This window comes from Podarcis erhardii (assembly GCF_964252035.2).
Source record: "Podarcis erhardii genome assembly, chromosome: 13".
Taxonomy (NCBI): Eukaryota; Metazoa; Chordata; class Lepidosauria; order Squamata; family Lacertidae; genus Podarcis; species Podarcis erhardii.
In genome coordinates, this window is record NC_138502.1 from 16,758,432 (window position 1) to 16,781,686 (window position 23,255).

A 23,255-nucleotide genomic window follows, 5' to 3' on the forward strand; every position below is an offset into this window, starting at 1 on the left:
TTTTACTTATGTAGGGGTGCCTGTTGGGTTTTCTGTCTCAAGAACTAAAATGACTTGGAATATATCTTGTAGGATGTTGAAAATTTAGCCATTTGTTGTTTTTTAAAGATAATGATAGGGTATATTTGGGCTGAGTGTATGTGTACACACATTTGCACACCAAATATTGCAGTGTGGAATGGTCCTGTTCCCTTCATGTACATCATATTGTGGTCATTGAGCACATGCGTAGGTCCCATTGGGCTGTTATGGATTCCCTTCCTGAAATATTTTTTTCCTGCTTCTGCAAATCTCACGGTTCCCCAGCCTGCTACCTCCCTCTGATCTGCAGTGTCTCCATGGATTTTTGATTGAAGACAGGAGATTGTATATCCATCGCATTAAGTATATTGGTTTTGATTGTATTATTATTGCTTCTTTTTTTTACGTTGTGTTTTATTGTATTACAAATTGCATTACTACAACAGACAGTGGAGCAGGGCAATTGATTGGGTGGGGGCTGCAGACTTTCTGACTCTACCTCTGGCTAATTTTAGCCTCCCATCTACCACCTCTCGTCACACTGTAGTTTGCAGAGCTCTGTGTTCAAGCAAACTGCAGCATGACACTTGCATTTTTATTATATGTATATAATGAGCAGACTTTTCAGATGTGACCATGCATTTTATAGTGCTACTTTAATTTCAAGGCTATAATTACTATTCCTGGTTGATGCACCTTTTTTTCCTGAGAGGTTGCTGAAAATGTATTTTTCCTTTACCAGAGGTGGTTGTATTTTTGTACTTTCAACAGCTCTATAGCTATAGCAAGACAAAATTCTCATACATTACTTTTTCTCTTTTCTTTCTTCAGTTCTAAAAGGCAAGAAGTTGAGTTTGCCGGCATAGTTCACACTGAGCCCATGACAAAGATACTTTGGCCAAGAAGGATGAGGGAAATCCTTCACAGGAAGTTAAAAACAAAGTTTCTGGGTTTTTTTCTTTTTTTATTCTTACCAACGAAGTTAAGTCACCTGTTGATCTCTTCTTGCACCCTGAACTTTTACCTGAGTGTGATTTGGGTCAAAACAATGGATTGTCCTTCTGCTCAAGAGACTGATATAGAAAGAGTGAGGTGGGCAACAGCTTGGACTCCAAGCTTATGACTACTCCTGGTGATATATAGGTGGTAGGTTTCTCAAGGGCCCTTTTTATCATTGACCTCACTTTCTATACTCCTGACTCTATTTTGGTAATGAACTGCCACAGGTAGGAAATATTTTTAAAACAACAACAACTACAACAACAACAACAACTGGACATCTCCCTCCTTTCACATTGTGCTCATGTTTTGGGGTTTGGGTTGACCACAGCTATGAAGAAATCTGAGTGCCGTGGGTCTATCCAGATAAACAGGAGCACTTACAAATTTAGTCTATTTTCTTTAGATACTGATTATTTTTCCTCTATTTTAAAAAAATATTGCTGGCAAGAAAAGACCACCCTAATACATTCTTACACTTGCTTCATTTTGAATATTATTTGATGGTTAATTCTTCATCTACTTTAAATAAAACAAACAACCATCATCCCAATTAATTAGTGCCTTTGTGGGAGGGATGGGAATTTAAATAAAAAGAAATCTGTTTTGTTGCCTGTTTGTATTGAAATCTTTGTGTTTCCCATTCCTGTACATTCATCCTCATTTCCCATACTATTCTCCTGTACAGTATTGCTGCTTTCTGTTAAAACAGTGGCTGCTTTCCCCCATCTCTTGAAGCTCTCTCTACTCATTGGCTTATATCAAACTAAGTTTTACTAGAATAGATTCATTGAAATTAATGGAAAAGACTAACTTTGATTAGTTCATTTCAGTGTGCCTGCTCTAAATAAAGCTTAGTTGGATATGACCAACTGAGTTTAGTGGGGCTTTCTAAGTTAGCAGGCATACAATTGTAGCCTTAATATTTGTTATGATAAAACACATTTTCTGTAGTTGCCACTTTTCTCTGGTTCTCAAAAGACGCTGCTGTCTCAGCAAAATTACCTTTTATCTTAGCCAATCAAAATGTCATGTGTCTCCACATGACACTAAAAGGGGCCTTTGAGCCTCTCTAATGCTATTCTGGCCAGATGTAAATGTTAATGTGAGATGGAATATGGAAGATAAATTGAAAGCATGTTCTAGTCAATTTAAGCTCTGAGTTTGCATTGTAGACCGATTTACAGTGTGCTGATGCAAAAGTAAATCTTGCCAAGTTCAGTGGGGCTTACTCCCATGTATGAATATGTAAAGATTAGAGTCTTAAGCAAAAATGCTATAAATCTCATGTATGAAAGCAGCTTGGAAAATAATTAGAATTACTGGCTTGCAGGTAATGGTATGAGAAGTTTTCTACTTTATTGGAAATGCTATGTGAACATGTCATTCATGTTGCTTGGAGGGAGCTCTTCTAGCTCTGCAGATGAGGACATGCACCCACATGCAGATGGATTTTTACATATGGATGATTTCTCTTCTTGAATTGAGATATATGAAAAATTGCACTCATGCTGCAATCCTATGCATACTTTACTGGAAGTAAGTCTTATTGAACTCAGTTGGAATTAGTTCTGAGCAGACATGCACAGGAGCAAGATGTCATTTCCCCTTAAACTTCTTTCAGCATCAAAGGAAGAAAACTATTTCAAATAGAAGTAAAGCCTAAGAGTTGCCATAGTTTGAGTGACTAGTCATAGGGCAATGACTAGTAATGTTTTAAATTCTATACCTTTAATATGATTATCCAGTAGCAGTCATTAGGTTTCTGTTTTGGTTATCATAAATAGCCAGTTGTTTTCCAGATATTTGTGATATTTAAGGAGCTGTTGCTTGCTACAGAAAGCTAGTAGCTACTTGAAACATTCAGTAGTCATTACTAGGTAAATTTGAGTCTGTGGCAGCATACACATATAAGCTAATCATTTATATCTTTCACAGAATCACAGAGAAACTTTACTAGATTAGGTTCTATACTGATACAGCCTTCAGTGGCTAGCATCTATTTGATTACAGTAGCTAGCAAAAGTGCAACAATGGCTATGGAGATGACAACTTCAGGATGTATCTGTCTATAGTCTGGTTCAGGCTTAAAATTGTTCACACAAGTCCATATATTAACATTCACAAGGCTTAAACAAGTAGTGTTGAACCAGTACAATGTGGAAAGGACTGTATCTGAAGTGCTGCACACTAGCTGGGTGGCAGAGGGCAAATGTCACTCCACTGCTTTCATTATTTCCTTGATTTCTTAAAACTGGGACTGGCAGCTAGAATAGCTGCATTTTGCTATATCCAGTTGAGAAAAAAATGTGTGGCAGTTGCACATGCAGATTGTCTCCCTTTTTTGTTATCTCCCCTAGCTGTAATATCTTTGGCTTTTTATGACTGGAAAACAACACATGTGCACAGCTGCCATAGTAGTGCAGTTCATATAGAAGCAGCAGTGTGGGACTATTCTTACAGTTAATCCTGGCTTTAAAGGGCTAAAATTAACAGCTAGTGCTGCAGAAGCTGGGCAAGCCTAGACAATGGGAATGGTGAGTGGGTGAGCACCCACTTCTTTTGTGAAGCTGTGGCCCCATGTTCTTATTGTGCTTAGGAGGTGGTTGGTCTCCCTATTTTTCATGGTGCTCAACTTTAGCGGAAACAGATTTACACATATAAAATAAATGTTCATGTTTGGCAATAAATTCTCTTTCTATCCCCCTTTTATTTACTGTGAAATTAATAATGGCCTAGTCATCAGTATTCATTAATGTCAGCCGGTGGGGTACAGGAGTGGATGGGTAGGAGGCTACACCCACATTTTCAGGGTAACCCATATTGTTTGGAAGGGAAGTGCTAGTGGAAGATGAAAGGGTGGTCAATGCAACAGATCCTTCATCCAAGGTCCGCTTGTAAGGAACAGGTGGCTCAGCCTGCAGGTTTTTCAGAGCCACATAGGCCAGGTACACCTGTGGGAGAGAATAGGTGGTGGATCAGGCACTTGTATGCAACTGTGAAAATGGCACAAACTATTTAAAGAGCAAGTGAAGGGCAATGGTTAGCTCCAGAAGATGTGGATTAAAACCACAGCACAGTCGTGGACTTGAAATGTATTGGCCTTTAGAAAGTAACTTGTGAGGACAATATGATGCAAGACATTAAGTGTTCAACCAGTTGGGAACATTGACTGCAGCACTATCAAATTCAACATGTATGCAAAAATAAAATTGCCAGAAATGTCCAGCAAAAGTAATATTTGACTTCAAAGAAGAAATGTCTTTAAAAGGAGGGTAAAAAGGAAGTTGAAGCAAAAGTCAAGAAAGTTTGACCTCTCCAAAGCACTTGGGAGTTTATACAAATCTTCAACAATAAAAGCTTGGCTCAAATGCATATACTACAAAAATACCAATAACTTCAAGAAGATGGTAGTGTGGTTAACAAACATAATCATGAAAGCCATTAGCCACAGGAAAGCTTCCTTCTGAAAATGAAAGTGTTGCCAAATTGTGGAGAATGAAAAGAAAGCCAAACTGACAAAAGAAATGCAAGTAGACAATAAGGGTTGGGGTGGGGAAAATAATTTGACGAACATGACTGAATATTGATCCCAACAATAGCAAATGCTTTAAATACATCAGAAGCAGGAAACCAAGTACGGAGGCAGCTGACCCTCAGGATGGTGGGAGTTGGAGGTATGCTTCAGGAGGATAAGCAGCCGATGAATGAATTTTTTGTATCTGTCTTGTCAGAGGAAATTCTATCCATCTAAAATATCTTTAAAAATCAAATGTAGAAGTACTGATTTTGTAACTGGTCCCTAAGACTGGCTTCCATACTGGAGGATTGGGAAATTACATGGTTAATATGCTTTGGGGAAATTGCTGGAAAGCATTATTAAAGATAAAATTATCAAGCATATTGAATAACAAATTGAAGAGTCAACATGATTTCTGCAAAGGTAAGTCCTATCTCACTGATCTTTTGAAGTTCTTTGTGCAAACCAAATATTTATGGGGATTCCAGTGCTCATTGTATACTTGGATTTTCAGGTTTTAAGAAGTTCTTCATTGAAAGGTCCGGAGTAAACTTAGCAATCAGGGGACTTGTTCAGTTATGAATTAATAACTAGTTAAGGAACAGGAAATAGGATAGGAATAAATGGACAGGTTTCACAGAGAGATGTAGAAGCCCCCAGTATTGAGACCCGTACTTTTCAACTTGTGTATAAATAACCTGGAGATAGGGGTGAACAGCGAAGTAGTCAAGTTTGTGGATGACACCAAATTACTCAGAATGATAAAAACAAAGAGATCCAAAAGGCACTCTCCACACCTGGTGACGGCATCAGAATGGCAAGCACAGTTCAATGCAAGCAACTATAAAGTGATTCACATTCAAGCAAAAAAACTGAATATAAACTGGCAATGACTTACCAGGAAAGACATATTGGGGGTCATGATGATAGCTCAATTAAAATAACCCTTTTTCTGAACCAAACAGCCCTAAAAAGGTAACCTTTATTCACGAGGGAGCTGCTGCAACTTTGGGACCCCCTAGTCATTCCCCCTTCCCCCTTTTCTAGCTTTACAATATCCTTTTTGAGATGTGGTAACTAGAAATCTACACAATATTCCAGCTGGGGAAAAGGTGGTACATGCTAGGAATCATTAGGAAAGGGATAAAACACCTCCCTACTAATATTTTAATGCTACACTTGAATATTGTGTACATTTCTGGTTGTTGCATCTCAAAAAGTATATTCATCATCAAACCTTTTATTGGCATCACATACAAAATCCGTAACATAAAAGGTGTATTGTAGAGTTGGAAAAGGGCAAGTAAGAGAAGGCATGAGAGAAGTGTATAAAATTATGCATGGTGTGAAGAAAGTTGTTTGAGATAAGTTTTAAATCGTTTTTATACTAGTATCTGAGGTCACCTGATTAAGCTGAATTGTTCAGGATAGAGCAAAGTTCATACAATGCATAAACTCTGGAATTTGTTACCACAAGATGTGATGGCTTCTAAATTAATGTCTTTAAAATGAGATTACAGAAATTCATATTGTTGACCACTGTAGGAAATGGGACACTGGGTTAGAGAAGTCATTTGATCCAGCAGAGTGCTTCTTATATTCTCAGGGAACTGGCAAGTGGGTTTTGGGAGATGAAGGAAGCTTGGAAGGGATGTGTGGGTGAGCCTTGAGGAAGTAAACAGTTGAGGGAGGCAAATATCAGAATACAAAATGGTATTCTAGTACAGTGTTTGTGTTAGGTAAGCAAGAGAACAGCTGTACTATTTTGCTTCTCAATAAGCATATAGTATTAGAATTTTGGGGGAAGGACTGGGACTTCTGGAGCAGAATCATGGCTGATTAGACGTCTCCTGTCAAAACTCCATCAACAGTGATAATTACCGTAGATGGTGATTAATGAAAGCCATTGGGGGAACAGAGATAACTGATTAATTTCCAATGTTATGGAAGGGCTGCTGTCTCGTCATGGGACCAAGGAACCTTCAAGGAACCTGGACATGTAAGTGATCAGGGAGTGGAAGAATCAAAATCTTGCCCAAATACCACTTAATAACCCTAGGGATCAGTCCCTAGGGCAAACCTCCCTTCCTTCAATTACTTCTGAAACAGCTATAAATTATGAAGTTTTCTGTTTGCTAGTTAAATGGTTAAAAGGCACATCTGAAATAAGACCCTACTGCTGGCTTAAGAAGAGGCAGCACTAGAGGGCTGAAAATAAAATAGAAATAAATAACTATGAATCATTGTCTCAATATATGGCCACAGCGAATAGATTCTTGAGGGAATAAAGATCGATGATTTATTGATTTTTAGTATTGGAGGTAAAGTTGTTACGTTGGACTGGATGAAAACTTATTGTTGACTTTTATCTGTAATAGTAATTGGAGAACCTCTTTTAGATATTTTGTGTGGAAGAAAAAATCAATGCATTCCAGATGCCCGAAGACTGTGAAAACATCGCTTAGTAGGAGGAGGAACAGTTATATACCAGCCTGGAGTAAACATTTTGAGTACTTTGAATGACTCTTATACATACAACTGACAGCTGGAAAATTGGAAGTCCCATTTATTTCTTTATCTTTATCTTTTATTCCTTTACTATTTTCTCATTCTTTTATTACTTTTATCTTTTTGTTACTTTTTCTTAGGGTTTTCATATGTCCTCTCTTTCATGTAAAGTGAGAGTCATCATAGCGATCCATAGTTAAAAGTAGAAGTTGGCAAGTGTGTCCTCTTTTTTGCTCTTCAAAATATGGCAACCCAATTATTTGCTTTGCTTTTGTGCTTTTGCTTCTTGTTGTCTACTCTGGGTTAAGGAGGGGATTGCAAGTGGATGACCATGATGGATGGTTGGTGAAGGACCCTGTGTGAAAGGAAAGGAAGGGAAGATCTCCCAGGGTGGAAGGCTGGGAGAAGAGAGGGAAACCAGGTGAGAGCTGGGAGGGTTTACCTCTTTCTGTGTTGAACAAGAGTCAAGATCTACCTGTGAGAGAGGACTTTGCATTCTTCTGTTTCTTTAGGCTTGTTTTTTAATGTAGTGTATTACAGTAAGTATTAATAAAATCTTTTGCAAAAAAAACCCCGAAGCATTTCTTCTGGGAATTTTGACAAACAATTTCCCTAAAGATAAAATAAGACTATTTCTCTATGCTACATCAGCAGCAAGAGTATTGGTGGCTAAATATTGGAAGGAGGAACCCATACCCATCAAAGAGGAATGGTTGTGTAAGCTGAGCAAGCACTTGGAACTCACGAAGCTGACTGATATAATAAGAGTCAAGTCAAATAACACAGTTAAGAAAGAATGGTAGTACCTAAATAAATATCTGATGAGTGAAGGTTCAGCAGTGAAGATCTGGTTGTGTCTAGAATAACCCTGCAAAGGTAAAAAGCTCCCTGATACCAAGATGAGGGATGTACTGAAATACAGATAAGTTGGTTTTAATTAGGAATAATGAACTGTTGTGAGACTGATGGATGTCCAAAGAACAAAAGAATATGAAAAATGAAATACCTAAGAAGTGTTAGCTTCTTAGGAAAACAGACGATATGTAAGAGGTAACTGTTTAAATTGTATGCATTTGGTTTGCAAAGTCTTAGTTTAATAATGAATGAATTAATGTTGTTCCATCTATGATTTTTTTCTTATCTCCATTAAGATTTAATTGTATTAGTTTATGTAATTTATTTAAATTTCTGCTTTTCTTTTGTTCTTTGCAACCTTTTAAAATCTTTTTTCTTTTCACGTTTAAAAGTTTTGATTTGTATGTATTTGCAATATAACTCAATAAAAAAGTATTAATAAAATCTTATAAAAATATGCAAGTTTGATTTTTCTTGGAAAACAAATAATATTTTAAAATGAAATTTTATATTTCCACTGTAAAAAGATTCAAAATAGGGCACTGTACTCTGTTTTCAGTGTTTTGGTAACTGTCCTTAAATCTACTGGTATTGTGATCACCTCTCCTCATTATTGATTAAAAAAACTGACTGCAAATCCTCCAGTTTCTCATTGCAGCTGTAAAATACGACTTTGGTCAAAGGTGTGCTTTCTGCAAATTCTACTTAGTGGGTTGCTACGGTTAGCAGAGGGAATTCAATTGCCCTATGCTTGACAGGGGGTCAGGTTAGACATTACCAATGGTCCCAGCTGGAGTTAAAATCTTTGTTAGCTGCTCAGCCTTCCGGATCTAACAAACTCCAGCCGCAGGCTGGACTGGGTCTTGAATTGCTTGGGCTCATTCTGTGCCAGATTGTAAATGAAGGCCTGCTGCAACTGCTTCTATATGAAGGCTCCTCCTGATTAATTCTACAGCTTGTTGATGGGAAGTGTGAGTCACTCAGTTCCACAAGGAATGAAGGAATAAACATGCACCAAAGAGCTCAGTCCTGAGGCAGTTTTCTTCACTACTAAAATTGGTAGAAATGTATTGAGTCCTCAGGACTAAAGCAGAGTAGGCAAGAGCTTTTTTTTCTCTTTATGTGCTTTAAATACTAGGCACCCCCTATGTAAACTACCGGTATATTTGGCTTAGAGTATGGACTGGATTCCCTTAATTATGAACCAGCAACTTCAGATACCAGCAGCAAGGAACTGTTTCCTAATCAAAGTGACCCAAACTGTTCTACCTGCATCATAATTTTAGTTATTATATGTACATATGCTTGCTATATATCTTTTGGAAGGATTAGTTGCCTATGATACTTCTCCTAATCTTCTAGGGCCACAAATACCAAGTTTTCTAGATCCACGTTTTTGGAGGGCCCCTAGAGAATACTTCTGAGTGACTTCAACATCCAAGCGAAGGCTACTGTTGAGCTGGCATGGGACTTTGTGGCCTCAACCATGGGGCCTTCTCAAATGACCATTGGTCCAACATACTGGACAGGACATGATGTTGTCTTTCCCCCATGTGATTTGAGGGATGGTCTAAAGGTAGGAGGGGGTGCAGTGCACTCCCTTGCCATGGTTGGACCATTATTTGGTGAAGTTGGATTGGTAGCAGCAATTTCCCTCTGTAAGGGTAGTGGGTCCATTCAGATGGCCTGTTCTCAGATAGTGATGAACATTGGTTGGGGCAGAGGGTTTCTGTTAAGAGATAGAGATTTGGAAGAGAGATCCATACAGTCTTGTAGCAGAGTGAACACAATGGCAATTGCTCAAAGCACATTAAAACTTGGTTACCGGTATATTTGAAAGATGAAGGCTTTATAAATCCATTTTTAGAGAGATTCTGTTCACTTGGTTTTTATTGCAACTGGGAACCATGGGTCACATGGCTTCTTGCTTGTTCCAGAAAGCAGAAAGAGAAAGTTGAGGAAAGGAATGGGGCTAAGCTCAACTCATACTGGCAACTTGAGTTCAGGTTAACCCTTTCATGAACGCAAGTGTGAGTCAATAACTGTCTATTACAATAATTATTCTTCTTTGACAAGCGCACACATACTTCAGAGCAAATGGCATTAAGGTAGCACCTTGCTCATACAGCACAGTTAATTGTGAAAACTGCATTCTGCAGAAAAGTTGCCAACCAAGTTTTCTCCCATGCACTGAGACACATTTGTGTTCTTGAGATTATATAAGGTGATGTGTGTGGCCCATTCCATATCCCTTCACACATACAGGGGAATCCCTACTTATGCAGGGTTCTATTCCTTGTCCATAAATCAAGAAATATCAACAGCAGCATTTTTGGTTTTCCAAAAGATTTGACATTTGTAAGTTATCTGCCAAGTAAACGAATGACAGTGATCCACCTTTCTTAAATCCATAGATACAGCTATCTCAGACAACAAATCAAATCCTAAGACAAGTCTTGGTATAACCACATGGGCTGCATTTAATATTAAAAATCATAATCAAATTGTGGCCAATAGTGTCCCCTTCAAATACAGAAGATAATGCCCATTTAAATGCCTGCATTCTTTAGCAATTGAACAACCAACAATGCAGTGGATGGGATGAAAGATGTAGCTTTGTAGTAGACTTGGGCCTGGAGTTTAACAAACCATGATTGAATCAAGAAACATAGCCAGCTTGCCTGGGACTATTCAAAGAAAGGCAGCTTCAGACCTGATATGGTTTGCTATGGCTGACACCCACAAAAGGGGCAGATACCACCTCTGTGATTGAAGTAATGACAGAAAATTGCAGAAATCATGTGCTTCGTGATTTTATCTAGACCATGCAGTTGTAAAATGTGGTAAATATATAGGTTGTGTGAGCTACAGTTGCACCTTCTGTAAAATTTGTTGTTACAGATAATTAACAACTCATTAGTGCAGTATTGTATTATACTAACGTAACTGTATGCTAATGGAACATTTAAAAAACCAACAACTGGGGGGTCAAATAGACCACACACACTCCTTTCTTGTAGGTATTATGCACTGTACACTGAAGTTCATTCTTGATCCTGATTTTTTTAAACTATATTACTTATTTGAAAAATGAAGGTTTGATTTATTTATTTATTTATTTATTTATTACTTGCAAGTGGTGCCATGCTTAATGCTATTCCAAGGTATTTTAATTTTATGGCCAACTTATGGTGCATTTAACTCCAAAGCTGGATTGAAACGGTAAATCTTGCTATCAACTAAGAGTTAAAAGAAAATGGTGCTACTGCTACTGCTACTGCTGCTGTGGCTATAATTCACCAGCTACTCTAGCCATATTCAGCAGTGGGTTTCTATTAGCAACACTTGTACAGTAATTAAGTACTCCATCTCTAACCATATGATTCTGAAGGAGGAAATGTCAGGAAAGATTAGCTTCTTTACATTGCCTTGGCAGCCAGTGGCAGAAACTTGCAACTTTCTGACCTGCATAATCCTAATATTTTTTTGCTTCAAGATTTTTTTCTTGGATTAACTTTGCTAACAATCTATTTGTCTTGCTTCTTCCATTTGCTAGTCCAGTCAATAAACTGCTAATCTGAATTGCCTACTGTATGGCTCTAAAAATGTCAAAAGCTGACGTTAGACCAACACTCTTTTTTCTCTCATTTCCTGGGAATGATTTGAAGTGTTCTTCTGCCACCGTAAATCAATTTGGCAGCCATTCTAATGCACAAACTCTAAACTGAGTGCATTTAAGCAGTAATACAGCACTAGTTTGCATTAATGCAACTTTAGTATACCTGTATATGCTTAAAGGGATTAGGCCTTGCACTCCAGGAAGTACTATGTACAACATTCTCACACATTTTACACTGCCATATGTCAAATGCCATATGCCATATGCCAAACACTAAGGGACGCGGGTGGCGCTGTGGGTTAAACCACAGAGCCTAGGGTTTGCTGATCAGGTCAGCTGTTCGAATCCCCGTGATGAGATGAGCTCCAGTTGCTCGGTCCCTGCTCCTGCCAACCTAGCAGTTCAAAAGCACATCAAAGTGCAAGTAGATAAATAGGTACTGCTCCGGTGGGAAGGTAAACTGCGTTTCCATGTGCTGCTCTGGTTCGCCAGAAGCAGCTTAGTCATGCTGGCCACATGACCTGGAAGCTGTACACCAGCTCCCTCGGCCAATAAAGCAAGATGAGCGCCACAACCCGAGTTGGCCATGACTGGACCTAATGGTCAGGGGTCCCCTTCACCTTAAGGTAAATGTAAAGGTATCCCTGCCCTTACGGGCCAGTCTTGACAGACTCTAGGGTTGTGCGCTCATCTCACTCTAGAGGCCGGGAGCCAGCGCTGTCCGCAGACACTTCCGGGTCACGTGGCCAGCGTGACAAAGCTGCTCTAGCGAACCGGCACCAGAGCAGCACACGGAAACGCCGTTTACCTTCCCGATATAAAGCGGTACCTTCACCTTTACCTTATGTCAAACACACCAGCAACCACTGCAGAGAACACCTTTGGACGACAGACACACCTGTCTCAGAGAAGCACTTCCGCTGCCAAGGACCCACAACTGGAGGCTGCAATTAGCAAAAGACAACTGGCCTGGCCTAGGCCTGACTCTGCCCTGAGCTCACTTTCCCAGTATTAACTGAACTTTGACTAGCCACCTACCTTTCCTCCCCAGAAAGGACTTGTATGTCTTGTTATATGCCACTTCATGCAAACTAAAATGTAGCTTCACTGCCTGTTTCTTGATTCATAATCAAACACTCTCTGATTTAAAAAAAATATGTGTACATGCTAAAGAGAATTAGGCTTATCATACAACATTTCAGAAAAATAAATAACATTCACTATATAGAAGGAAAAATAGTGCCCCTTATGGCATCACCCTCTTCTCCTTAAATAACTAGGGTATGTGCCACCTGCTTCTTGGAAGGGATCAACTTTGGCTTTGATAAGATGGGTTTGTCTTTTCTATTGACACTCTGCAGGGAGGGACCCCCCTTATGTGGCTGACTCAGCAGGTTTTCTCATTACTCTGAAATAAAAGGAGAGTACTTGACTGACTCACCCAGCATGGAACGGAGAGGACGGCAAAGGTGATGCTGGTTCGGGCAGCACCAGTTCCCAGCAGGTAGTGGCTTGTCGATATGATCCACTGATTGGCTAGGAAGCAGAACCCAACAAACCACAGGCATGTCCAGATAACTGAGGAGAAAATAAGAGGTTAGAAAGTGATACAAACAGTTAAAAACTCAAATGAAGCTTCATTTTAGAGCAGGACTTTTTGTGCTAACTGGTGAATAAGATAATATAAGGTTCAGTAGCCTCTGGTATTCACCGTACTGCTCTGTTCTTTCTAACTGATAAAAATTCTTCTCTCTGGATATCTTTGCTGTAAAATATAGCAAATGTAGGGTTGCCACATTTTTTTTTAAAAATAAATATTTATTAAAGTTTTTGAATACAAATACACAAATAATAAACAATCTTACTTCCAACACAACGTAGTTTCATCAATTCTTTGGACTCCCTCACGTCTCCCGCTCCCATTTACATTGTTAAAAGGTTTTTCCAAGCAAATTATCAACTTGTTTACAGTCTTATATCCACTCATTTAAATATAATCTAGCAATTCTCCAAAAAATTTATGTTTTCTTTAATCTCACTTATCATCGAGTTCAAATCTAGTTTAGTGGTGGCCAATTTTTTATAATCTAGCATCCTTCTTAACATTCAACCAAGTTACAATGTTTTTGTAAATACATCTTAAATTTCTTCCAATCTTCTTCAATCCTCTCTTCTCCCAGGTCTCGGATTGCCACATTTTGAAGAGCAAAAAAAGGACACATTTGCCAACTTCTACTTTTAACTATGGCTCACTATGACGACTCTACTCATAAAAAAGAAGGCATATCCTGGAAAAAGAGGACATATGGCAACCCTGAGAAATGGGCAATGTAGCCCCAATTTTAAAAAAGGAATCCAGAGAGGACCAGGGAAATTACAGACTGGTTAGGCTAACGTTTTTTTCCAGAAAATCTGGTAGAAAATATTATTAAAGATAGAAGCATATAAAAAACAAATGTTGCCCAAGAAGAACCAGCATGGCTTTCATAAATGTAAGTTCCCTCTAACCAACATTTTAGAACAAAACAAATTCCTTCCAGTAGCACCTTAAAGACCAACTAAGTCAGTTCTTGGTATGAGCTTTCGTGTGCATGCACACTTCTTCAGATACACATTGTATCTGATACACATTGTATCTGAAGATACACATTGTATCTGAGTGTATCTGAAGAAGTGTGCATGCACACGAAAGCTCATACCAAGAACTGACTTAGTTGGTCTTTAAGGTGCTACTGGAAGGAATTTGTTTTGTTTTGACTATGGCAGACCAACACAGCTACCTATCTGTAACTGCAACATTTTAGAGTTCTTTTAAAATGTCAATAAGCATATGGATAGAGATTATTTATGTCTTTATTTATGTAATTTCATAAAAATTATATATTGCTTGATTGTAAAACAAAAACAACACACAAAGCTGTTAACCTTTTGTTAAAGTCCCTCACCAAGTAAGTTTAGCAATAAGCAGACTGTAAGACCTGTTTGGATCAGTAGGAACATGACATGGAGAGCAGGAATAAATGGATAGTTCTATCATTGAAGGGATGTATAAAGTAGGGTCCCCAAAAAGTTATACTGGGACTGATGCTTTTCAACTTGTTCATAAATGAACTGCAGTTAGAGGCTTAGCAGTGAGGTGGCCCCATTTGCTGATGACACCCAAATGTTCAGAGTAGTAAGAGCAAAAATGGATTATAAGGAGCTCCAAAATAATCTCTCCAAATTCTGTGAATGGTATTGTAGTTAAAGTGTAGGGCTATGACTTGGGATAGCAGGGTTAAAATCCCCACTCAGCAATGAAGCTCACGGGGTAACCTTGGGCCAGCCACTGACTCAGCCTAACCTACCTCACAGGGTTGTTGTGAGGATGAAATGGGGAGGAGGAGAGCCATGTTCACCACTTTGAGCTCCCTGGAAGAAAAAGGTGGTATATAAATGTAATAAATAAAATATTACCATGGCAATTCAAAGTAAAGTAGTTTAAGTGATGCACACTGGGACAAAAATCCTTACTTCACATAAAGATTTATGGAAACTGAATTGGTGGTGACTGGTAACTGACCAGGAAAGAGATCTTCAGAGTGATGATGAACAGCTCAATGAAAATGTCACCTCAGTGTTCAGTAGCTGTGAAAAGGGCACATTCCATGTCGGGGATCATTAGAAAAGGGATTGAAAATAAAATCATAAATATGATATGTAGTGCTGTGATACAAGTGTGACCACACTCTGAATATTATGTACAGTTCTGCTTGGCGCACTTCAAAAGGTATATTCCAGTGCTGGAAAAGCTTTGGGCAACCAAAATTATCATGAGGCTGGAAAAACTCTCCTATAAGGAAAAGTTACATTTTTTGAGGCTGTTCAGTTTTTAAAAGGTATGGGGGACATGATAGAGATGTATAAAATTATGCATTACATGAAGAAAGTGGACAGAAAGAATTCCCCCACCCCATAATATCAGAACCTAAAGTCATCCAATGAAACTGAATGTAGGAAGATTCAGCAGGACAAACAAAAGGAAGTATTTTTTTACATATCTCATAGTGTGCTTCACTACCACAAAATGTAGTAATGGCCGCCAACTTCAACGGCTTTTGAAGAGGTTTAGACAAATTAATGACAAGAAAGACCTCTATCGCGGGTGGCCTAGGACAGAGCCTAGGACTTGCCGATCAGAAGGTCGACGGTTCGAATCCCCACGACAGGGTGAGCTCCCGTTGTTTGGTCCCTGCTCCTGCCAATCTAGCAGTTCGAAAGCACGTCAAAGTGCAAGTAGATAAATAGGTAGCGCTTTGGTGGGAAGGTAAACGGCGTTTCTGTGCGCTGCTTTGGTTCACCAGAAGCGGCTTAGTCAGGCTAGCCACATGACCCGGAAGCTGTATGCTGGCTCCCTCGGCCAATAAAGCGAGATGAACGCCGCAACCCCAGAGTCGGCCACGACTGGACCTAATGATCAGGGGTCCCTTTACCTTTTAAGACCTCTATCAACGGCTATTAGTCATGGCAACTGAATTACCTGCATTATCAGGGGCAGCATGCCTCTGAATATCAGCTGCTGGAGAGCACAGCTGCACTCTTATCCTGCTTGTGGGATTCCCATAGGCTGGCTACTGTGAGAACAGGGTGCTGGATTAGATGGGCCTTTTATTTGTTCCAGCTGGGCTCTTGTTACATTCCAAAATCTGACCAATCTCATAGTGAGAAATTGAGAAGGTGGCTCTAAACTGCAGCAGCAGCAGCATTATAGCAGCTTCAGAACTAAGTCAGCAAAATCTAAATTTAATAAAAGCTCCTGCATTCATGGATAAACCAACTGCCTTCAGGGATCAGAAGGGCAATCATTCCCTAAAACAAACACTGCACAATTGACAGGTGTATTAAAAAGAGCTTTTGCCTTCGTAGCTGATGAACAATAAGGGAGAAAAGGAAAGCTGCCAGATTGCATCAGCTTTGTTTATGGTCCAGCCAGCCAAACATCCTATCTCAAGTAAGACTTGTGCCAGATGTTTTAGAGGCAAGAGCCCCATAATAAGGAGGTGTGGGATAATCTGGCCTCTACTAATCTTTAATTATTAGAAATATGGATTTAAACACAGAGGCAAAAGAATGTATTGCTTTATGTATTGCTTTTCCTCACAAATTTGGTAGTATTATCTATTGCACTCCTGAGGAAACCAGCGAAACATCTGACCTTTCTTTTGCTGGATTTTATGTTTGCATAGTAAAATGTATTTCCTTTTGATGTGGTTTAACTATACTTTAAACTATACCTTTCCATTTCAGTGAACTCAACTTTATTCTTTGGTTCCAAGATAAAGAAACTATGCTAGATTTGTACAGGCACAGAACAACATACAGGGCAAAAGTAATTAATTTGACCAATATGTTTTCTAGGGATAAAGAGGGCCTAAAATGAATACCCAGTGGGGTGGGAAGGAAATGTACTCAATAGCTTAATCTGACAGAAGGTGTGGAGATCTTTGACAGGCAGTACAGATGGAAGGCAAAAAAGCCAGATGAGATGGCTCAGTGGCATTTCTGGAGCTGTATTGAGCACTGATGAGTTGCCAAAAGCCAGGGCCTGAAAAATGTTTCATTCAGATATATAATGCCAACTCATTGCCCTACTTGAAGCACTCATTTTCTGTGATCATGCTTGTCCAATAAGTCTGACAGCAACAGATAAGACAGCATGTGGAAATGACAGCATTTCGTATGGAAATGGTATTTTCTTATTGTTTCCTTGTCTGTCTCCATGTTTTGTCTGTTGTCTTTTGTGAACTCCCCAGCACACGGATTCGCTCATCAAGAAATGAAACAACAGGCAGAGGTACAAGAAGGCAATACAATACTCAAGCAGTATAAAAGAAGGCAGTCAGAGTGCCCATCAGCAGCATGGATTCTTTCACATATTTTACAGGAACCTTTTGTAGTACAATAGCCACATTCCCTCATGGGCAACCTTTGGGGCCAGTTGTGAGTGGGGACAAAGGCAAAAAGTGGCCAGAGTAACATATGCGACTCTTCCCTTGCCTTTATACAATAGGCTACATTTCAACCACACACGTCAACTATTTACATATATACACGCCTCTCTACCCATAACCCATAGGTTCATGGAAACGCATATTCCAGCCAGGCAAAAACACTTGAGGGTGCAGAACAGGGTTAGTGAGGGTTGTGGCCTGGATTTGGCTCCCTGGCCTTAGGTTTCCCCACCCACTAAGACCATTTACTGGTATTCATCCAGCTCAGGATTTCTACTAGCAGCTCTCTAGGGTTTCACAGAGGTACTCCTCCCCTTCCCTACCTGAATATGATGGCAGAGTACCTCAACGCCTCAATCTCCTGCAGATGTAGTTAAGCTTTGACATGTGATTCTGATAATTCTGTGTGGGAGTGGGGAAAAGTGGAAACCTGTGCAAAAAAATGCTGCTAGGGTAAGGCACATATGTGAGGGACTGTTATTAAAGAGATGGGGAAAGGAGTATAAGACAACTGTGGTAGTGGGGTATTTTTAATGTGTTCTTTTAATGTACTTTTTTGTTTAATGTATCTCTTGTGTGTTTCTGTTTATCTGGTTCTAAGTTGCTTTGAGTTGCATTTGGCAAGAAAAACTAACCAATAAATCCAGTTATTGTTGGATCTCAGCGAGCACCTTGAGGAGACATAGCCATTTTTCCATGCCCTTGACAATCAGATAATACTGCTCCAACCTAGTTCTTGAAGACTGCAGAGCTTTAGCTTTCAGTATTCTGAGGTAACTTTTCTGAGCAGCTGGTTATTAACCACTGGTGATTAGCACTCCCTGCCAGAGGTTGCTTATAGATGAATTAGTTATTGATAATTCATCCTGATTTGTTTGCATAACATTTGTGGAGATGTTACACAAAGTCCGGTTTATTGAGCATCCATTTTGATTTGTTTGCAGGGAGGTTATAGTGCTGTATCAAGCAACTGTTACCTCATATTTTCCTGTTTGTTTTCCCATCACTTCCATTAACCCAGAAAGTTTTGGATTTTTTTCAAAAGCAGGTTTACTGCATAAGAGCATAAGATCACAAAATCCATTTTACTGAATTTGTAGATATGCCAAGTGAATCCCACTGCAAAATAGCAACCATCTGGAAGTTCATCGTTGCAAAGCAGACAGGACTGTAAATGGTAGATCTCTTCTCACCAAACAAATAAGCTTAAAGGTATTTACATAGCCTTGTCTAACCAGAAAATGGAAGGTGTCACCTACCCATGGATAGCTTCTGCTTCTTACAGAAAATGTGTATGTACATATTGATACATACTACATATTGATAAAAGTGAATATAGAATAATTTGGATCTTAAGTTTTGTTTCTTTTCCTCCTCACTAAGGAGGTTTTAGATAAACCCCCTTCCTCTGCACTTTTAACAGCAAGGGGACCCAAAGCAGGGTCTCTGGAGCAGATTTCAATAACTGAGTTGATTTAAATAGGAAACAAGCTACAGTGCCTTCAGAATGGCATCTTATAATTAGGTCTGTCACTTTGGCTCCACCACCTTGGCCATTGGGACAGATAAAGCAGAGTACTAAACACTATCAACTGGCAAAGAGCTGCAGTGGGATAAGTGGGAAAGCAACTGAGGCTGATACATTGGGGAAACTGCTGGTTGGTTTGCTGAGACACAACAAGAAGTGGTGGTAGGAGGTATAGTAAATAATAGCTAGTGATGTAAACTAGTTTTGGGACACAACAGGGGTTAGAATATATGATTATGCTGGCTTTGCATCTGGTTGTGTCAGGGCTTCACAAATCTACTAATCACATATATCAAAACTCTATCCCATGGCTTTGGAAGAAAGGAAGTCAACTCACTGGAGAAGGTGACATCCAGGACAAGGATGGTATATTTGAATTTGTGAGTTGTAATGGAAGGTTCATAGACATCAAAACCCAAAAAGAGAAGACAATGGAGGAAAGCGAGTATGCCAACTGTGATGCCGTAGCAGCAGGCTGTCCCATTATCATTCAAAACACAGTGTAGTTGGGAAGAATTTGTCAGGTTCTGATAACCTTCCGTCACCAAGGAGGCAAAGATAGTCAGGGATAAAACCTGGGAAGGGCGAAAGCAAGAAAGAGTTAAGTATGATTGTTGTTGAGATACAATATTATGTCTCATGTAAAACTCTTGCCTATATTTACAATCAACCTATCTTGTCTTTGTGTCCTCTCCAATAATCAAATCCCATAGTGTATGCATTGAGATGAAGATGAGTAAGTCTAGTTCGCTGCTCTTCCTAACCATGGCCCACATATATCTCAAGCGAAAGTCTCAGGTTCTTAGCAGATGGGCAGTTTTTGCTTACATTTTTGGAAAATAATCATGCTGTTCATATAAAGCTTTTGAATTTAGAGACAAATCCAAAACATACTACACTGCCTAGATGCTAGAGGCTGGTTACTATTAAAATACAAAAACAAAATAGCAATGTAAGTAGTACCAACATCACTCTTACTAATAGCATAGAAAATATACAAAAGTCAGAGATTTATATAAACTCCTTACACAAACCAAAACTATCATGGGGAACACACATAGGCTTAGCCAAGGGGGGGCAGCTGCTCCCCCTATTAAATAAAACAATAGAAATACTTAACTAACTGACCAATCACGTCAGTTCTGCCCCCAAAAAAGTCCTGCCCCCCACAAAAAACCTGGCTACGCCCATGGGAACACAACTGGTACGTAACTCTGGTTCATATAATGGAAATTGTACTGTAAATTAGGTTGATGGAAGAACATAGGCTACATTTGCATGGTTTAGTGCAACTTGAATGAGACTTAGCAAACCTGAGTGAAAAACCTGTACTCCCCCACAGCTGAGGAGAGAGCTGCCAAGTTTAGTATCAGTTTCACTGAATCTTGGCTTAGTGTCGTGTACAGATAAGGAATTCTGATTTGAATCAAACCCCAGCTAGTTTATTAAATCAGCATCATAACCTATGGTTTGAAGTTAGCTTATTTAGAAATTGACCAGAATGTGTTTGAAATCAAGACTCCTGGTTCATACCTCATTCTAAACAGAGATTCAATGAGACAGAAAATAATATCAGGAGCTCTCCTGCTCCTATCCATGTGAGAGCTGTGAGACACTTGACTTCAGTGCTTCAAGCTTGTCCATGTAGAGGCAATCTAGCCATGGGGTTAGGAAAAGCTGCCCTGCTTATAAAACCAAAGAACTAGATCTTAGTTGGTAACAAAAATTGTGTACATCTTTTGTGTAGATGGATGGTGTGTGTGTGTGAGTGCAAGTTGGTGTTGGTGCATTTTACACTTGCATATTCCACATGTATAGTGCAACCTTTGCATAAATGCCCCAGAAAGTGTCTGGTGATGTCCAAACAATGCATGTTGTACTGGGATATGTTCTTTAGAATTTCATAGTTTATAATAGAAAAAAAATGAAAGTAATTCTGGAGGGATTGTTTTGATTCAAAACCAAATCAATGTCTAAATATGATCCTGAATTTAGAAATCATGGAACCGGTGTTTGATTTTGTTGTACTTTTTCTCACCCCTGCCAGCATCCGGGCAATGATCTGAGGTCTTATGAAGAAGTGCACCAGGTCATGGTCTGAGAATTCCCGCAAAGTTGTAATCACTTTCCTCATTCTGTAGTTTCCTTTTTGTCACTAGAACAAAGATGGATTTTGAGAGCTGCGGGAAACAAAAGTTGGGAAACATGAAATAGATTAGAAAATAAGCATGAGGCAGGAAAACACTACTAAGTTTCTACCTACCAACACCTGAAAATTCAAAAGTAGTACGGTATATCAAGGCATCTTTCCCAGACCTACAAGGGTCTTGCCAATCACCAAACTCTAAGGTGAGTATCTGACCACTGTCATGCCAAAAGCACTGTAAAGCCAATAAAATGAACTTAATAAATTTATTCTCTACATCTGTTTAGATTAGAATTTACTAGGAAGCAAAGCAAATGTATAATCTTAACTGATATGTACCGTAGTTGAAGTTTTGTAAAGATTAAATTGATTGGGTGGTTCAGTTCAGGCAGCTTTTTAAAAAGCCCATAATATTGCTTGGGAAACCTTAATGAAGCAATAAGTAATAGTGCATTGGGATGAGACTGACCAAATTTAATTTAATTGCCAATATATATATATATTGCCCTGAAACTGCAGTAGTGAGAAATTTGCATTTTTATTTTTCAATGAGAACTACGGAGTTTTATTACAGATGTTGGGAAGGATTCACCTAACCAGGCCCTTAGCAGAAACAAGAGCTTCCACTTGCACAACAGGGCTTTCCCTTCTCTTCTCCTCTCCCCTCCACCCCCGGAAATTGGTTCTGGGGAAAGTTAGGGGGAACCCCCAGAACAACACACAGCAGAAGACATTCAGTGAAACTGAAAAAGCAAGACATTGAATTCCAACCTTTGATACTTGCTGTCTTTTGATTCCACAAGCATCATATGGCAATTCTTCTAAGACAATTACTCTTTAAATAATTGCCTAAATTATGGACAGATTATGAACATTTTGGATTAGACCAATCTAGCATGTGCTCCAGGCCTAATGTACTGGAACTACCCATGCATTGTACAAGTATTATGGGCTTGGATAACATTTCTCCAAATTTACCCCAAAGTTATATTTTACAAAATGAATCTGAGCAAGCTTCTTGAAATTATTCAGTAAAATCATGGGCAATAGCTTATTGCACAGCACACCACACAATCATGAAGCCCCAGCAGCCAAACTAGCACTGATCAAAAACTGAACTTGTTTTGTATGACTACAAGTGTTCGCCTAGTTTCTGCCTTTGTTTCCTGCACATAATTAATGTATTGATTTTCCAAGCAAGTAAACGAAACTCTTGAGAATTGTTTTGACTTCTAACTTTCCTGTATTTTTAAACATTTTCTGCTTCACACATCTTATAAAAACAGAACGAAACGTTGCACGGATACATTCCCTGACCCCCACCATAAAGAGCATGCCTGCAGTTTATTTCTCGCTGTTTCTCATCAAAATAGGTTTGGTGTGAACCTGGCTGTATCCTTTGACCTTTTTTCCTTCACCATTAACAAAATCAGAACTTATCTACTTGGACATTTCCCATTCCCCACAGTAGTGGGGCAAGTAACAAAGTGGCCTGTATCTTAAACGTTCATTGGTAAATATGAAACTCATTGAGGCCATTTCCATCAAAAGCAGGAGCCAGCAAGTGCAGTGCTTTTAATGAGTGTTGGGTTTAGATAAGGAGACATGGGCTCAAATCCCTGCTTGGCTATTAATCTCGCAGGATTGCTGTGCAAGAGTGCCTATCTTTCAACCTAAACTACTACCCAGGATTGGTGCGAGAACATATTATGAAAGCCCAATTATGGCCCTCTCTGACAGGAATAAAAAAATATGCTCCTTGGTATCACGGGACTGACCACTTGAGCCTCCTCAAAAACTGATGAGGAACTCGCAGTATTACCACATCTCAGTTCCTCTTTTGTAAAAAAATTCCTTCATAAACCTTCTTCCTCACCTCCCACCCCTTCAGAAACTCCCTTAAACTTGGAGGTTATTTTCCCGCCTTTTGCGCCCCCGCACACGGAGGGTGGGGAAAGCAAATAGAGCGTGCGAGCGAACTCGAAGCCTGAGTGGTCGGACAGCCGCCGCCTCAGCAAGGCAGTTGGAAAAGAACGGTTGGTATAGGGCGGGGCGCCAAAGGAGCGCGC

The 23,255-nt window shown here is 39.4% G+C and overlaps 2 protein-coding genes and 1 long non-coding RNA gene across 8 annotated transcripts in view; 1 reads left to right on the plus strand and 2 right to left on the minus strand.

Moving 5' to 3' along the window:
• KDELR1 (KDEL endoplasmic reticulum protein retention receptor 1) overlaps positions 1–1,631 on the plus strand; it is a 134,521-nt gene extending 132,890 nt beyond the window's left edge. For all 4 annotated transcript variants that reach the window (XM_081837509.1, XM_081837508.1, XM_081837511.1 and 1 more), the window contains one exon: positions 853–1,631. In XM_081837509.1, the coding sequence (XP_081693635.1) occupies positions 853–887 (35 nt within the window). In that variant the 3' untranslated portion in view covers positions 888–1,631. The remainder of the gene's footprint in view (positions 1–852) is intronic.
• A 2,079-nt stretch (positions 1,632–3,710) lies between these two features.
• SYNGR4 (synaptogyrin 4) lies at positions 3,711–23,209 on the minus strand. 3 transcript variants are annotated; one of them, XM_081837502.1, is made up of 5 exons: positions 23,063–23,209; positions 21,079–21,220; positions 19,378–19,615; positions 12,964–13,100; positions 3,711–3,974 (listed from the first exon to the last, which is right to left on the minus strand). In XM_081837502.1, exons 2-5 carry the CDS (start codon positions 21,172–21,174, stop codon positions 3,756–3,758), a joined length of 690 nt encoding a protein of 229 aa, XP_081693628.1. In that variant the 5' UTR covers positions 21,175–21,220; positions 23,063–23,209; the 3' UTR covers positions 3,711–3,755. The 3 variants fall into 3 exon arrangements, with proteins under 3 accessions (XP_081693628.1, XP_081693627.1, XP_081693629.1); XM_081837501.1 differs by having other exon boundaries at positions 23,051–23,199; XM_081837503.1 differs by having other exon boundaries at positions 22,965–23,073.
• Positions 9,734–12,953, minus strand: LOC309327917. The gene is made up of 2 exons (XR_014150680.1): positions 12,352–12,953; positions 9,734–12,136 (listed from the first exon to the last, which is right to left on the minus strand). It is a non-coding gene; the product is annotated as an uncharacterized lncRNA (long non-coding RNA).
• Positions 23,210–23,255: the final 46 nt, after the last annotated feature.

Excerpts from the sequence above, each read along its gene's own strand:
- SYNGR4 (XM_081837502.1), bottom strand. The coding sequence starts at position 21,174 with ATGAGGAAAGTGATTACAACTTTGCGGGAATTCTCAGACCATGACCTG. Across the intron at positions 19,616-21,078 it reads TTGCCCGGATGCTGGCAGGG|GTTTTATCCCTGACTATCTT; the intron begins GTGAGAAAAAGT and ends CGCCCTTCCCAG. Across the intron at positions 13,101-19,377 it reads CCTGGATGTCACCTTCTCCA|TTATCTGGACATGCCTGTGG; the intron begins GTGAGTTGACTT and ends TTTTCTCCTCAG.